Source organism: Prunus avium, chromosome 1 (genome assembly GCF_965620075.1).
Source record: "Prunus avium chromosome 1, drPruAviu1.hap1.1, whole genome shotgun sequence".
Taxonomy (NCBI): domain Eukaryota; kingdom Viridiplantae; phylum Streptophyta; class Magnoliopsida; order Rosales; family Rosaceae; genus Prunus; species Prunus avium.
In genome coordinates this window covers 49,986,282-50,003,367 of record NC_142284.1, presented here as the reverse complement: position 1 = coordinate 50,003,367, position 17,086 = coordinate 49,986,282, and the positions used below count along the sequence as shown (strand labels likewise).

General features: G+C 37.5%; 2 protein-coding genes across 5 annotated transcripts; one reads left to right on the top strand and one right to left on the bottom strand.

The window, feature by feature from the left end:
- Positions 1 to 6,540: 6,540 nt before the first annotated feature.
- On the top strand, positions 6,541 to 12,646 carry LOC110768553 (basic helix-loop-helix (bHLH) DNA-binding superfamily protein). Of its 4 annotated transcripts, none has more exons than XM_021972321.2 (9): positions 6,541 to 6,884; positions 7,922 to 8,562; positions 8,667 to 8,897; positions 8,990 to 9,055; positions 9,148 to 9,216; positions 9,446 to 9,517; positions 9,617 to 9,760; positions 9,849 to 9,930; positions 10,013 to 12,646. In XM_021972321.2, exons 2-9 carry the CDS (start codon positions 7,951 to 7,953, stop codon positions 10,036 to 10,038), a joined length of 1,302 nt encoding a protein of 433 aa, XP_021828013.1. In that variant the 5' UTR covers positions 6,541 to 6,884; positions 7,922 to 7,950; the 3' UTR covers positions 10,039 to 12,646. The 4 variants fall into 4 exon arrangements, with proteins under 4 accessions (XP_021828013.1, XP_021828012.1, XP_021828014.1 ...); XM_021972320.2 differs by having other exon boundaries at positions 7,056 to 8,562; XM_021972322.2 differs by having other exon boundaries at positions 6,541 to 7,055.
- On the bottom strand, positions 11,716 to 15,172 carry CSLC12 (Cellulose-synthase-like C12). The gene is made up of 5 exons (XM_021972318.2): positions 13,972 to 15,172; positions 13,543 to 13,851; positions 13,063 to 13,353; positions 12,860 to 12,973; positions 11,716 to 12,740 (listed from the first exon to the last, which is right to left on the bottom strand). Exons 1-5 carry the CDS (start codon positions 14,731 to 14,733, stop codon positions 12,114 to 12,116), a joined length of 2,103 nt encoding a protein of 700 aa, XP_021828010.1. The 5' UTR covers positions 14,734 to 15,172; the 3' UTR covers positions 11,716 to 12,113.
- Positions 15,173 to 17,086: the final 1,914 nt, after the last annotated feature.

Sequence of the window (17,086 nt, the reverse complement as noted above, 5' to 3'; positions counted from 1 at the left end):
GGAAAACAAGTCAAGTAAGACAGTTAGAGAAAAATAAAGTAATTTTCTGTTCATCTAGCTGCGCACGAGCTGGATCCTTGCAGCTCATCATCATCATCATATATATATATATATAAAAGTTATAAATCAGTATATATTTTTTGTTTAAGGAAGTGTCACAATTTAAGAAATTGCACATGGAAATTTGAAGAGAGAAAGTACATGGTACGAAGATAATATTGAAGGTGAAACCATGTGAATGTGATCCAGTTAGGTAAATAAGGTTCAACAACGAAGATGTGTTCAGATGCAAACCATATATGTATATATAAATATAACAAAAACAGTTGGTTGAAATCTTGTCTGCCATGGGGCCAAGCCAATGGGTAAAAACTTCTACTGAGTCACAGAGGCTTCAAGGACTTTGTTGTCAACATACAGTGACAACAATATATCTAGCACAGTGTTCTAACATGAACGCTAAAAAATAAACAAAAAGAAGAAAACACGTACGCTGCACAAACCATATGGGAAATTTTATTGAATTTTGCAACCAACCCTTCCAAATTTTTTTTATAAAAAAAATTCGAAGCAATTTTATCTTAATAAAATTGGAATTTGGGACATATAGATAGCATTGTTTTGATATCCCCAATCAATCATAAATTGTCACGTGAAAACGTTATCGTGTGTGACATGTTGTGATTGGCCGGATATAACAAAATAGTGTTATTCCCATTTCACACAAGTGTTTCGGTGGTGGCCTGAGAGAAAGATACCCAAAGCAGTTTTAGATATGGGCTATGTCATCCAAAACATGTAGGTACATGTATCTGTATGTATAAAGATAAAATTGTACATGTATCTGTATATATAAACAAGTAAATGGACCCATAGGTTTAGGGTTTGATATAAAACTCTGGTGTGTATATATACATAGTTGCAGCAGGTTACAGCTCACTGGATGGTGACCCATCTCTCAGGTGCTGTGATTGTCCAATAAGAGTGACAATATTGTGACTGAAAAAGAAGGACCCTGCCAAACGATTTTTGCTAATAATTGATTTGATGGGATAAAAATAGTCAATAGTTGATGCTCATTGCTCCCTCTCAAGGGCTCCTGTTTCTCCCAAGGAGACTTTGTGGTTTATTTCTTTTCTTTGCCCAACTTCACACAACACAAGGAACACTGAACTCTCTCCCTCCCCTGCTGCATGGCCTTGGTTTCTGGTTTTTGGTTCTTGGGTTTTTGGTTTGGACCACAATCTATCTATCTATCTAGTATTTTTCAACTTTCTAGTTGTTTGATTGTCAATTTGGGACCAGCCCAGAGAGTGTTCCCAGATCCCAACATCATGTGATCTTCATTAGCTTACAAGAGAGATGCCATGCCAACTTAGGACAGATCATAAAAGAAATAAAAGAAAAATTCAAATTTAAGAGAGTAGATGAACATGAAGCCTATTGATGTCCTTTATCTTCATGTTGGTCCACAGCTCATAGCCTCAGAGCTTTTGGAATTCCATACATTACTGAAACTTTCCCTCTTTAAGCTATCTGGTTATCAATGGCCTTAATGTATTTATGATTTTTAATGTTTGCCTCAACAAACAAACTTTAGAAACACTTGCACGAAACGGAAATATCACTATTTTTCTATTTTTAATTAATAACGACATACCACTTACAATAAATTTTCTACGTGACAGTCTGTGATTGATTAAGAATATTCTACGTGACAGTCTGTGATTGGTTAAGAATAACAAAACACTATCAATGTTTCATACAAGTTTTTCCACTACAAACAAACCCCCTACTATTGAACTATAGACTATATAGACAGGAGAGTCAAAATAGCTGGACCCCTGAGAGAGAAACAGATCAAATTGGAACAAAATCCAAGATAATACCTTACCAGTGTTCTTCAATTTGGTTCTGCATTTTCAAATTTTTTGCAGGGGTCCCATTGATTTCAGACACGTACGCTTCTCAGGTCCTGTAACATTAATGGTGGCATTCTAACCAACAACAAAAAGGAAAAGAAAAGAAAAATAAAAAACAGGGATGGTTGCATTGTCATTGTCACAGTATCACCACCATCACTTCCTTATGGTTTGTTGCTTGTTCAATTGTTTTGTTCTCTGGTTTTATCTACTCAGTTTCTGAACCCTCCCTGAAACACTTTTTACTCACCAGCAAATAAAGCTTCCTGTTTTACTGATTTCTGCTGCAGATAACAGTAATTTTTTTTCATATTCTTTTATATATATATAATATTTTCAATGAAAGTTTAATGAATTCTAGATGCATGCGACAAGGAGGCTAAATTAGCTGACATTAACCCTCAACACCTTTTATTTGAGACCACATATATTGCTGTCTCTGTTGGGGTATAATTTTGAGGCCCATTAGACCCAAGAAAACCAAGGTCTAGACCTACTCTAATGGCTAAAAACCTTGAGAGCCGGCCCTCCTTCCTTTCTTCTTTTTTTCTGGGTCAGGCACCCAGTCCTAAGATTGGGCTAAACTAAATTACTTCAGCTCCCCAGCTCCAATTTTATGACCTGGGCCGATTTAGAAATAATTCCTAGAACCCTATAGATTGGGCTGTTATATGAAAGTAATGGCTTTGTTTCTGATGACTGTTAAACAACTGGCCCACAACTATGACCTAAAACGACGTAATTCTATACATAAACACAGTACAAGTACCGTAACACACAAGTAGAGAAGAAAAGAAGAGCTTGCCATACATACCGTAAAACACACCACCATACATACGTAAGGTGGTGTGTTTATATTCATGAAAATTTTATAAAAGAAAAGAAAAGGTTGGATTTGTATATGGAATCATAACATTTGGCAGCCGCCCGAACCTAACAAGAACCACTTCTGATGTACCTAAACCCTGACATGCTCAAGTGCTACAGGGGTTTTGAAAATTATTGAAATTGTGAAATTGGGTTTGTTGGGTTTTGAAAATGATTGAAATTGTGGAATTAGGTCTCTTGGGTTATAAAAAGTAGTGGAATTTTTGGAATTGGGTTTTCGAGGTTTTCTAAAATATTGAATTTATGAAATTGGAATTGTGTGATTTTGAAAAATGTTGAATATGTGGAATCGGGATTGCGTGGTTTTGAAGTTTTGAAGAATGTTGAATATGTGGCTGGTGGTGAGGTGAGGAGGGGAGGTCGGTTCGTGGTGTCGGGTGGGTGTTCTGGTTGTTGTTTGTTGGGCTTCTTTTTTTTCCTTTATTATTATTTTTTACTTAAAGAGTGTTAACTTAGAGTTAAGTGAGTGTCCAGTTGTCAACAATTAGCTAAGGGATAGAGAAGTCAATTTACAAATGAGTACATTTGTTTTAAAAGTTTTAAAGATAAAGTGAGTGAGGAAATAGGAGAGGTGGGTGGAAATAACAGCACTTTATGTGAAATTGCAAGAAAATCCCATAAAATTAGAAAACAAAAAGGAAACTCTATGACAGTCTTTAGGAAAGAACAGGATGAATCTCTCAGTAGAATTTTGGTTGTAGTTCAACCAAATGAAGCAATGGGGGCATCTTAGCACAAAATGTGCAGGTGAAGCCAGTAAAAAAGGTGATACATATATTCTATCTGTTTATCTGTCAAGAATTGTGATATTCCATAATTCACATGGGGAATATAAATTTAGAGAGATGAAAAGAGTCAAGACCAAGACCTATAGCTACAGAGCTCTCCTGATAGATAACAATCTGTACGTTACATTATGTTTTCATGGACTTCGTATATATTTTTTCCTTGACAGAAAAGACACTTAGTGCTTTTGAGAAGAATAAAATCTGCTGGCGGGTCTTAATTCAGTAACCTGCAGAAGCAGAAGCTGAGAGGTACCAGTTTTGCTCAGCTTAGCTTCTCAGTTCATCATTATGTTCAATGCATGAATCTTTGGCCATCAGGGTCGATGCAAGATTCATATGCCCCTTGATTTTATTTTTCCCAAAATCTTGAAATTGGGAAAAATATAAAGTAAAATAAACCCATCATTTCATTATCCTGCAGTTAGTTTAATTTGTCCCTCATTTGGTCTAATTTTAGTACTTCCATACACAAAAGATGTACCCCATTTTCAGTGAGGCACAATAGAAGCTTTTTTTCTTTCTCTGTTTTTTAAAATGATTGTAAAGACCAAGGCATGCATGCATCATAGCTAAATCAGGATGATGATTACTTCTCCTCTTGCGCATGCTTTGTTAATTTTCATTGGAAGATATGGTGAGTTTTGAGAATTCTTAATTTGAATGTGATTTAATATCTCTAAACTCCATCATGGACTGAGTTTTACTAATCATGTGCTCTTTTTTTAATCTGTTCTTCATGAGTTGTAGCTGTACTGTGTTTATTCAAACTCCAACCACCCATTAAAATAATAATTACAAGGGTTACTCATCTATTGCAGATAGATAGAGGGGGAATCGAACTCAATATATCTTAGATGCAGAGACAATATTCTTAAGTACTTAAGCTACAAGTTCGTTGCATGCAATAAGTAGAGCTTTGTGCAACTAGAAAAAGGAGGGGTGGCAACTTTTTTGATTTGGTAAAGAAGGAAAAAGCTTCTTTAAAAGTATAAATCTTTCAAGCATGGGCTGGGGAAGTATGTTAAAGCAAAGATTAGAAGTTATTTAATTAAAGAGAATTTGGGTTTGATGGGGCTAATAAAAATCTTATAAGATTCGTCTCTCTTAGTCTTAGGTATCAACCCCATCATTGCTAATCAGGGTAGGACCACACATATATATCTTGGATTAAGATTAAGACCCACCTGAAGCTTCAATGCCATGCCCTGCACGCGTGATAAGACTCTCTCTTTTCTTCTCTAGTCTTTGTGGCTTATGCTTTATTATTAACTTAATTATATGTTAATTATCTAAAAAAAACTTAATTATGGTGGTTTGTTTACTTTACTTATTTATGAACAGTTTCTGCTACAGTTCACTGATGTTTAACACATGCAGCATTATTGGGATCTAACCTGCCCTCTTATACTCTGAAAGGACCACCACCAATGTAGCTGGGTCAATAATCCTACCTGAATTATTTTGGTTTATATTATAATCAATTCCATTTTCTTTTATAAGGAAAAATAAATGAATTCTTTGTGGGATTTTGGAGTTTGAAACATTTTTATGAGGAAGTTGGCTGAATTGAATCACATCTGTGGCTTTGTTTAACTGGAAGTAGAGCTGGCCAAACTAAATGAAAGCTTTATTTTTATTTTTATTTTTATTTTTTTTGTCAGAGGAAAACATTGATTAGATTAAAGAAGAAAGCTTTATTCAGATTATTGTAATGTATCATGTTCATGGTTTTGGATGCATTTTATCAATAAACTAAGTCAATTTTGAGCATAATTTATCACTTTCTACCAATCAAAACCTACTTTGATCACCCCAATTACTGTTTATCTTTTCAATTTCAATATGCAAACAAAATCCCTTTCAAACCTAGAAAATAAAAATAAAAATATTTGAAAGCCAAGATATTGATCTTGTTCTTCTCTAAAGAGGAAAAACACTTATGTAAAATGGAGATAATATTGTTTTGCTATTTCCGGCCAATTACGATATGTCACTTGTGATAATTTTTTCATGTGGCAGTCTGTCACGGCCAATCACTGTTATTCTCATTTCACAAAAAAATAAAAAATTGGTCTTGAGAGGTTTTTTTTCTAGCCTTACCACTTTGAAATGAGGTGAGGGGTATGATCCAGTGTGAGTCGTGAGTACCCGCATCGATCACTGATCAAGTTAGGTGTACCATCCCTATCATCGTATCTACCTATTTTTATTTGATTTGCAGTCCTTATTGTGGGTCCCTCATTCACTAAACAGAGATTAAAAACCCCACTTAAATTATTTACTAAACAATATTTAATGACCCATTTATAGGATGTAGTGTGTCACACCAGATCACGACCTCGTAGCAAATTAGCCGCTATTTTCGGAATAATTTTTGGTTTTTCCAGCAAGATCACAACCAGGCCTAGGAGGGTTGACCAGATAATTTGGTTTGACCAGGTTTGTTGGGTAATTGGCTGAGGGCAAAGCAAAACACACAATAATATACTACAGCTGGAAACCGTACCAGGACAAGGAGGTAAATTGATGATTAGATTCCATTATTCCTTATGTTCCTGAGGGTCAGAGGCTCAAACCCCTCCAAAGTAAAAAAGAAAAAGATTACAAGTAGTGCCAACTAATATTAAATTACTTGAAGGAAATTGAGGTACCAATCCCTGTTATGCAACCACAGCCTACACTCTCATTGTGGTCCCTTGATAGACATACACCTGTCAAGTGGGGCCCACCAAGTGAACAAGTGGAAGGCATCTTTTTTTTTTTGATGAAAAGTGGAAGGCATCTTTGACAGGGAAGACATATACTAAATCAGAAATCTAATGGTGCACAAGGAAGATTTTGTATGGGCCCCAGTGAATTACAGTGATGTGCAATGATGTAGATGGAGGATGATGGAGGTTAGGAGCATAATGAGCCTTCTCAAAAGAAATGAAAGGGGGTTAGTTGGCACTGAGAAAAATGAGTGTGTAACAGCAAAGAGAGGTCTGTTAGAATAGTTGGCAAATGTGTCAGTAAAAAAAAGTATGTCAAAGATGGAAGCAAGCAAAGCTTGGCCTTGAAGAGAAGAACCTCTTCAATTTTAAATGAAAGAAAATACAGGGGGAGCCATTATTATAATTGATAAATTGTAAAGAAAGAAAGTTCAAAGTAGAGAGAAGAGAAATTACAAAGAGTAAAGTGTGGAAGGGAAAGAGATTAGGTTCTGTAATAATTTTCCAACAAGAGCAGTTGGCAGTAGTTAGTCTGGTCTTTTAAAATCATACATGTCACCTGTTAACTTGAGCAGGTAAGCAAAGTCTCACTCTTTCTATGTCTCTTTCTAGCTCCATAGCTCTCTGCATTGTTTTTGATCTATAAAGGTTGGAACTTGATGCTTCCTTTGCTGTTTGTGAAAGTACCCAATTGGTGAATTGGGTTTTTCTTGTCGAATTTAACCAAGCATTTGATGCTTTTGAAGGTACAATCAAAAACCCAATTAAGGGGACTGCTAAAACCCTGTCCATTTCAGCTCTTGCACAATTCAAGTAGAATTTGATGCCTTTTGGTCTTTCTTGGGTACCCATCTGAGAATATCTCAAAAGGGGTTCTGTAACTTTCCTTTTTCTTGGTTCTGGGTCTTTTTTATTCAAAACTTCAGCTGGTTGTTATTTCCTTATTATTAGTAACTGGTAAACATATTTTTCTTTTTTTATTATAATCATTCATTGCTTGAAGCTTGGAGTGATTCTCCAATTTTGGTCATAGTTGAAGAGATTCAGAACCGCTTTCCATCAATCAGATTGATGTTTGATTGAGTTGAGGATATGAAATTTTAGTTCGCCCCTATACAAAAGAGGAAAAGGGAATCTGCTTTCTTTTTGTTACTCTGTTGAGCTGTTACTTAGCTAATGTCATTGTTTGTCCATGTCTACTTTATGCTCTGAAAGGTTCACTTTTCTTGTCTGGGGGGAGCATTTTCTTCTATTTTTTATTTTTTCTTTCTCTGCACTAGAGTAAGCTTGATCCTAGGGTTTTTGAAAGGAAGAGGAGAGTAGCTGGTACCATATAAGATTTTATGCCTGATGCACTGGATTTATCCTTTCACTTTGTGTCCATGGGATTCTGCAACGCGAGGCATCTGTTGTTACTTTAGCACCCTCTCAGGTCTATAAAGCTGCAAAGGTTACTTGTTCCTTGTCGAGTCTGCAAGATATCACCAGTCAATTTTGGTCAAAGCCACCCACTTCGCCTTTAGTTTCATAGATTTCTTGTGTTTCATTTTCTATTCATAGCCTGGTCTACGCCAACTGTTAAGTGGGGTGTTGTCATTTGAATAATATATAGGGGGACGCCATAAGCTTCTGAATTCAGAAATGGGTGGTCATGACAGTGAGGATGGGGGGTTTCAACATAGAAATGAGGGAAGTCTGAATTGCCCATCTTCAGGGATGAGCACAAATCCACTGCCTGAAAAGGTTTCACAAATGACAATGAGCTCAGTATCCATGTTTAAGCCTTCAAATGGAGCTGACCCTTTCTTTGGTTCTGGTTGGGATCCAATTGTTTCATTGAGTCAGAGTGATAATTTTGGAGGTTCTTCAGTCGTTTCTCACAGAGAATTTTCCAATCCTCCTTACCCCGTTGCGTTGGAAAATCCGGGAATGAGTAGCACCTCTCACCTTGTTCAATATCCATCTGATTCAAGCTATGTCGACATGGTGCCAAAGCTTCCATGTTTTGGAAGTGGGAGCTTCTCAGAAATGGTTGGTTCTTTTGGCCTATCTGAGTGTGCTCAGATTGGAAACCCTGGGTGTGCTGCAAACTATAACCCAAACAGGGAGGGGGGCACTGAGAGGACTTCAACAATTGGCGCCCAATCTCATGATGATCGCCAAATTTCGGAAGAGGGTGCTTTAGGATCTTCACCCAATGGAAAGAGAAGGAAACGAGTTCCTGAATCCAATTCTGCATTCAGTCCAAATAAGGTAAATTGAGCTATGTTCAGTTTGTATCAATTGGGACATTGATGATTCTGTTTCCCTTCAATACAGTGCCCTAGTGATCATAATTGCTTTGTTATCTGTACTAGAATGCTGAAGGGGAAATTAACAAGGATCTGTCTGGGGAGAGCTCTGATTATCTGAAAGAACAAGATGAGAAAAAAGCAAAAGTTGAAGACAACACGGCTGCAAATTTGCGTGGTAAGCAGATGGGCAAACAGGCTAAAGAAAGTTCTCAGAGCGGAGATCCAAAGGACAGTTACATTCATGTTAGAGCCAGAAGGGGTCAGGCTACAAATAGTCATAGCCTCGCCGAAAGGGTATGTTCTCATTACTATATATCTGTGTATCAAATTTCAAGAAAATCTCCTATTCTTTAGTTTATTGATGCAATAAAAGTTTCTGCTTGCAGGTTAGAAGAGAAAAGATTAGCGAGCGGATGAGATTGCTTCAAGAACTTGTTCCAGGATGCAATAAGGTATTCAGAATTTCAGAGTTGGTCAATGTGCTGAATGATCTCTTTATGTTATATAAAATACTGATCAATTAGATAACCAATCAATTTTCTAGATTACTGGGAAGGCTGTAATGCTTGATGAGATCATCAACTATGTGCAATCTCTGCAACAGCAAGTTGAGGTAAGATATTCTGCAATCTAATATTAGGAATTAGCTCCATGTTTTGTAAATTAAAATATATCTGCGTAGTCATACATATAGAGGTGCGCTGCAACTTCTGCTAGTTGAACAGAATTACAGCAGCTGAAGTTAGAGAACCATGTGCATAATTGTAAAATATTAGTAGCGTGGTTTTGTAGCACCTAAATGTTCTATGATTCAGTGAGGTTGTCTTTCTTTCATCTTTCAGTTTTTATCAATGAAACTCGCGACAGTCAATCCAGAACTCAACATCGATATAGAACGGATTCTATCCAAAGATGTGAGTTCACCCTAGTTACTAGTCGATAATTTTGTTATTTGTGTCAATACTATTGGGTAAATGTGTTAAACTTGGAGCTTGGTTTGCCTTTGTTTGTAGATTCTTAACTCACGAAGTGGCAGTGGAGCTATCTTTGGGTTTAGTCCTGGAATCAGCTCTTCTCACCCATACCCTCATGGTATGTTCCCAGGAAACTTGCCAAGTATGCCAAGTTCAGCTCCACAATTTCCTTCCTTGCCTCCGGTAATTTGAGAATCTTCAAATCATGCCATTATCATCCTTTCGATTGTCCAAAACATCTGTTGATTTAATAATGTGTGCGGTTTTTCAGACTGTGTTAGACAGTGAGCTCCAAGGTCTTTTCCATATGGGTTTTGATTCTAGTTCAGCTATTGACAATTTGGGACAAAATGGTAAGTAACACAACTTCATGCATGCAATCACTGGAAATTTATGTCTCACATTCTTCTAACCTTAACATGCTATCATGTTCAGCAGGCCGCTTGAAATCAGAGCTATAAGTTTGGAACAGATATTATGGTCTACTCCCTCGCAACGGATAATTCAAATTTTCAGTTAACTGTATTTGACTCACTTAGAGAAGAAGAAAAAACTGGAAAGAAAAAAAAAAGGAAACAGAAGAAGAATGTTTTTCAGTTGTATAGGCTCTCAGTTCCTAATTGTTTGTTCTTCGAATTTTTAGCAGAAGAAGATGACTTTGTTAAATTACAAAAAAAAAAAAAAAAATTGTGTATAATCAGACAAGGAAGGCAAGACTTTGATTGGTGAAGATGATTGTTTGTACCTTTGTTATTGGTGTTTGTAGAATAGGACTATGCTTGAAGTTTTCTGAGGGTTTTTGGGGAAGAAACTGTGAAAGAAATGTTTTTATTTTCTTGTAGAGTGCATCATGATAAGAAAATAGATGTGGAGTAACAGATTGTTTGATATTCATGTAACTTCCTCATAAAAATCTCCATTTTATTGCAATAAATTATGAGTTATGTTTCTCCAAGTCGGTTTTAGTTGTTGATTTAATGCCCTTTCGAGGATGGAAAAGGCAAAAGGTACCCCACCAGCGAATTGAGACCAAAAACAAAACAAGAAGACAGTAGTTTCAATTTCATGGGGTCCAAAACTTTTACTTTTTCGCATCAAAAAGAAAAAAACTTTATCTATTTTGCTAGATATTTGTGAACTATCGGATGAAGCAAAGCAATCTTGGTAGATTCAAGTAAAACTTCCTTCTTCCAAGTTTTACATGCAAACCAAATATTCACACAAACCAGTAGAGCAAAAACAAGTCAGTTTCTTTTTCATACAAGTAAAGAGATTGATGCTTCTTCTGCAATAAGATGATATCAAAACCAGTTGACGAAGCAGCAAGCAAGCAACTCTATCTGTGCTCTCTCTCTTGTGGGTTGTGGGATTGCGATGCGATACAGCATGTAGATGATGCAGTTTCATGGTAAGAACCAGCACAACATCAATTAACACGTCAGGTCTGGTCATCATCTTATATCGTCCCAGTCTAAGGTTCATTATTATTGCAGCAGCCCATCACGTTTCTAGCTTCTAGCTTTTTACCAGAGAAAAAAAATTCTTCACACCTTGAAGAAACAGACAGCTCACTTGCCCATCTCTCTTGGTTGGTTTTGATCCTTTAACCGTGTTTCAGTCATTTCTCTACTTATCATGAATTGGGAATTAAGAGAAGATCCTATCGTCTGGAAGTTGTGTATATGAAGTCTGTCTCAAATCTTCAAAACCAAAAGAAAAATTTGTTGGAATACACTTACCATAACATAAATCATGCAAGTATGAGTTGTAGTCGTGATTGTTTTGACAGGTGACAGAATTGAAGTAGTATATCACAATTACCTAATTGTTTTGAGTACTTTTTGAGTTTTGACATCTGAAAATCTTTTATCTGGGCAAGGCATATCAAACTTTTACTGATTATATATTATTTAAAACTTGTTATCTGGTTGGTGTTGTGCCAAAATAACCCACTGCGGGATGAGCTGAACATGTAATATAAGAGCTCATTCCAACCTTTTAAGCATCCAAGAACCTCAACCTTATGAGGAGTTGTTTCCATTTCTGACGTTACAAAAATTCAACAAAGAAGAGAAGAAACCTATACGATTAAGGCTATACTTGATCAGGTGACAGAAGAAAGCATCAAGAAGATGGCCTTGAAACTGTAAAGAAGTTGTGTTTGATGTTTTAAGGACAAATTTTCTTACAAAAGAATTGACTACAAACAAAAGAATCAAAATAAATAGAAAAAATAACCAAAACATTTAATATGTTAAAGGGCATCTGTGTTTCTGAGTACCATCTGCGTTTGACCAAGATGACATCCTTTCTCCATATAGCACAAACTATTCTTTTCCTTCAGGGTGGTATGTTATGGGGAAGTCTGGAGGGTGGAGGACAAGCAAGAAGGAGAGTACACTCAGTCTCAGCCCTCTACAACCTTCTCTTCAGGACTCTTCTTTCTGGGTTCTACTTTGATACGGTTCTACCACCCATGTTGTCTGTGTCTACTTTAGATCATCCATATATCCCTACAAAGTCTATTACTTTCTCTTCACTCCACCTGCTCACCAATTAGGTCTAAACCAACCAGCAGGAACGATATCCCCTGAAACAACAAGAAGTAGAAGTGGATGCCCTGAGCAGACAGAAGGCTCCTTGCTGAAGCCGTTAGAAGAAGAAAAGCCAATGCCAGCTCCTTTGTATATATTCTGTTATGCTTCTTCTTCCTGGAAGCCCTTTGCTCCTGCTGTCTAATTTCTTCCTTCATTTCGACAAGATCCGGCACTGACACCCCCCTTTGATGCTTTGGCTCTTTCTCAACTAAGGAGGCAAGATCACCTTCTGAGGAACGACCGGATTTCTTAGTCACAACCCACTCGTATGCACTACCAAGCTGGAACAGGCCGGATATCATAGCATTAAACTTGGTCACAGACATGGTGTTCTCAAAGAGAAGGTAAGGAACAATGAAAGGAAAGGCTTTTGGGGCAGGGAGGATGTTGAGAAATGACATGGTAGCTGGGATGTAACATACAACCCATGCTGGTAGCTCAGCCTCTGGGATGAACATTGTCATGGGGAGAATTATGCAAAAAAGGGTAAAAGAATAGAAGGGCAATATCAGTTTCCGGAGCAGAAAGAAGAGAAAGATCAAATTGAATTTCTTGCCAATGCTGATCTGTGACAAGCAAAGTATACGAGACGTATTAGTGAACTATAATCCACAATACCTTTCTGAACAAACAGCAAAATAGGCCTAATTGAACAAGGAACAAGTGGTGCAAAAAGTACATATACCTTGGATTTTACGATATCAGGCAAACAGAGGCGAAACAACTGCATAGGCCCCGAGTGCCATCTGTGCTGTTGTTTCCGATAAGCTTCGTAAGATTCTGGTAGTTCACACTGGCACTGAGCACAGAGATAGCACTAACCATTAGTCCAATAAAGAAACAGAGTAAACTTACTTTTAACAGACATAATTTGGGACAAAATTGTACCTCAACATCATTGAGGAAAATGAATTTCCATCCATGAAGATGGGCACGGACAGCAATGTCCATGTCCTCCACAGTGGTCCTCTCCAACCACCCACCAGCTTCCTCCAAAGCCTTTATCCTCCACACACCAGCTGTCCCATTGAACCCAAAGAAATTAATGAACACACTATTCACTTGCTGCTCTACCTCAAAGTGGAATGACAAATTAATGTTCTGCAGCCTTGTTAGTAGGTTCTCATCTTTGTTCACAAAGGACCACCGAGCCTGAACCAGCCCTAGGTCATCATTATCCTGAAATGCCAACAAAAGGTAGAATTTTAATTCAACTGATTCTAGTAATCGTGGTTTGCTTAAGAATAATAATTAACAGCACTTCTCATTAAAAGCATGGATTCTACATGATAATGTAGTTCGATTACAGAGATTATTACAACCCAACAAAGACAACAAACCATAACAACACAATTAACAATTACATACCTTGAAGTGAGGGACTGTTCTCTTAAGGAAGTCAGGGGTGGGCTGAAAATCGGCATCGAAAATGGCCACAAATTCATAGTCTTTGACATAACTACAATTCATTGCAGACTTGAGATTACCAGCCTTGTATCCATCTCTGATCACTCGATGCCGATACAAAATGTTGGCTCCTTCTTGCTGCCACTTATGGACATCCTCTTTGATCAGAAATTGGGTTGTTGGGTCATCAGAATCGTCAAGAATTTGAATCAACAGCTTCGATTTAGGCCAGTCCAAATTGCACACAGCAGCAATTGATTGCTGATAAACCTGATTTTCAAACTCTACAGTCAGCAAAGAGCAAAAGAACAAAAACAAAAGATATCTCTACCAGCAAAGTAAGTGTAACTGACACAAACCATAAGAGCTATAAGTGAGCTTGAAATTTACCTCCTTTTCATTGCACATGGGGATCTGAACAAGAACCATAGGGAAATAACCAGTCTCCCCAGATTCAGGATCAAAAGCACCTTCTTTTGGGACTGGTTTGATCTTCTTGAACCGGATCCAGAAACACCCCAAACAGAGGATTAGTCTATCCAAGCTCTGAATCATGAAAAGCACAATGCAGGCACTGGTTAAGAACTGAAGTGGGGGAGCAAGATACTCCACACGAATCAAAACCCACTTCGAATAGACCCAATCAAACACTCCCTTCACCCCCATTGGTGAAGCCCACAAGTACTCAAGCTGAAGATGTGGTGAACCAAAGTGCCAACCTTTAAAATAAGCAGCCACCTCAAAACCCAACAAAATCAGAGACAACCACAGAAACATCTTGATGCAGAAATAGAACCTGCTCCTTACGGCTGGGTTCTCGACTGCTCTGCCGCGGCCGACGGGCTCGACGTCGGTGTCGGTGTCCGTCCGACCCGAGGCCACACGGCGTCGTATTGCGGAGGCAAGGCCCAACATTGCGGAGCCGAGAGAGGTTAAGCAACCGGCGGCTCTGTGAGCTTTGAGGAGGAGGACCCAAGTGAACTGCTTGGCGTTTTTGCCTCGAACTCGACCCGGTGACTCAGCGATGAGGAAGTCCTCCTCGGAAGGACCTTCGAGCTCAACCATGGACCAGTTTGGGTTCTCCATCTTGACCACCACGGGCGTGCCTCGGAGGGTGTCTTTGTTAGACCACCAGCTGAAGGAGGGTGCCATTTCCGGTTTCTGGGGTCTGATCTCAAGAACCCAGCTGAGAAATGAAACGTTTTTTTTTCTCTATTTTCTTCTCGGCAGAGCCAAAACCCTTTCGACCGCTTGAATATGAAGAGACCCAGCAGGCAGAAAAAGGCTAGAGCTTCGATCTCATTGTCAGAGAGAGAGAGAGAGAGATGAAGATGGACGCGTGGTTGATAAAGCAGAGCAAGGCGTCTCTAAATCATTGTGACATTCGGTGACAAGTTATAAGACAAGTGAATTCCAGAGAGAGAGAGAGAGAGAGAGAGACAAACAAAGGTAATGACTTTGTGTGGGGCTTGAGGCCAAATGTGCTACCATTCAATTACAGCTTGCAAAAGAGGCCTCGGAAGCAATAAGAAGAGCAACGAGAAAGAGAAGAGAGAGAGAGAGATGGTCACAGCTCAACACGTCTTTGATTTTGATTCGGAATAATTATTAAATCAAAGAGGGGAGGAGAGGAGAAAAACTTGACAAAAACTATATCAAAATATTCATACGAACCCACGTTATCGAGTCAAAATCACAAAGTCTTTTTGAAGTTGATATTTTTTACCATAACACCGCCAGATTTTCTTTCTAAATTCACCAAACCACAGAACGTTAACCCCCAGATGATTTAGAAAGAAAGAAAATCACAACAATCATGGATTAATATCTACTTTGGGTTTCATAAACAAAACCCAAATACAAATTCAGAAAACGCGCAGATTTCCGACAATGACAGACAAAGTTTGTGCCTTTTAATTTTGTTTTGTTTTTACGTTTTTATTGGGGTTTTTCCTTCTTCACCTACTCTTTTAAAACGATGATAAAATCAGCAGCAACCAACAACGTAAGCCCTAGCCCTAGACATTTCCTTCTCACAAGTTCACAACCAAAAAGAAAAGACCCATCTTTTTCTTTTTCTTTTTTTTCTGTGGGGCTACAATCTGCAATTCACAAAAGGGTATATGAGAATTTACAGAGATTTTCCCGCGTGGACGAGGATATCAGATGCTTCGCTCGTGCTTCCAATTCCATCTGGGTGGCTGCTTCTCGTGTGAATTCAAAGCTCAAACGTCTTTTCCCATTTCTCCTTTTACTTTTTCAAGTCTTAGAAAATGGAAATTATAATAAGTGAATAGTAACAATAAAAATAAACAGACGAAAGTTCAACGAGAAAGACAGGGTGACGATCTAACTACCACCAGCACCAAGTGCGTCTTCGATGCGACAAAAGTGAGAAAAAAAAGAAAAGAAGGTTTTTATTTCGGTTTTGTTTTTAGTTTCATAATAATAATTTTTTAGTTTTATTTACCGAGTAATGGATGTTATTAGAATTTTGTTGGACGAAGAGGAGGAGGCCCTCAGACCAGTCTCCCTAATTCGGAAGCTTCAAATGAGCTGGTTTAGTTAGGGTCAGTGCTTTTGGACATCATCCACGCGGCGACAAGAGCGTGCATCACATTACCGAATGATAATTTAATTTTACTAGATTGTATTGCATGCTTGCTATTTTGGTTTATTCACAAAAAATAGCATAAATTTCAAAATGGTAGATCAATAGTAGATAATTAATGAGAATTCTAAATAATTTATTATGCAATTAAACCAAGTTAGGTCAACTTTATTACAATGATCAACTAAGCTCACTTTATTATAATCCATAAATGTTTATTTTGTTACTTGAAGTTGATTCATTCTTTTCGTCATGATTCCAAAGTCTATTAAATAAACTTCACGAAGCATCAATTAGCCTTTAGTTTAGTGATATTTGTCTTCACTTGATTGAATGATAGCTCACATGAATGACGAAAACGATATATATTTGCAAGGGCGGAACCAGAAATTTTTCAATGGATGGGCTAGCTAAAGTTATTAGCTTAAAATCTAATGATAGTTTTTCTAGAAATAAAAATATACATTAAATCATATAAATCATGCTAATTGTAAACACAAGGAAAAAAAATTAGAGCCATATTATTCATGAAAAGGTGAATTTTATTTAGAAAAATGCTTCACTTTTGGAGACAAATTAATAGAAATTTTTTTAAATTGTTGTTGGGACAAACTTTAACACCAAATACAAATGTAAAAGACCTCTTACTATGCATATTGGTGTTGAGATTATATATATATTTTTTATAGTTAAAATATTAGACTATATGTATATTTAATTTATTTTTTCCCAAACTGTCCCTGGGCTAGAGCCAAGGGCAGCCCTTGCCTTGGTTCCGCCCATGTATATTTGTGATGAGTACGATACCTTATTAGTGGTGATTTAGTCTTGTTGTGGGTGTATTACCCATTTATAAAAGTATTTTGTATTATCTTATCGTTTGTCCCAAAAAAA

Coding starts and splice junctions, on each gene's coding strand:
- CSLC12 (XM_021972318.2), bottom strand. CDS start 14,733: ATGGCACCCTCCTTCAGCTGGTGGTCTAACAAAGACACCCTCCGAGGC. Junction 13,354..13,542: donor GAACAGTCCCTCACTTCAAG/GTATGTAATTGT, acceptor TTGGCATTTCAG/GATAATGATGACCTAGGGCT. Junction 12,974..13,062: donor TTTTCCTCAATGATGTTGAG/GTACAATTTTGT, acceptor CTCTGTGCTCAG/TGCCAGTGTGAACTACCAGA.
- LOC110768553 (XM_021972321.2), top strand. CDS start 7,951: ATGGGTGGTCATGACAGTGAGGATGGGGGGTTTCAACATAGAAATGAG. Junction 8,898..8,989: donor GTCATAGCCTCGCCGAAAGG/GTATGTTCTCAT, acceptor TTCTGCTTGCAG/GTTAGAAGAGAAAAGATTAG. Junction 9,056..9,147: donor TTGTTCCAGGATGCAATAAG/GTATTCAGAATT, acceptor TCAATTTTCTAG/ATTACTGGGAAGGCTGTAAT.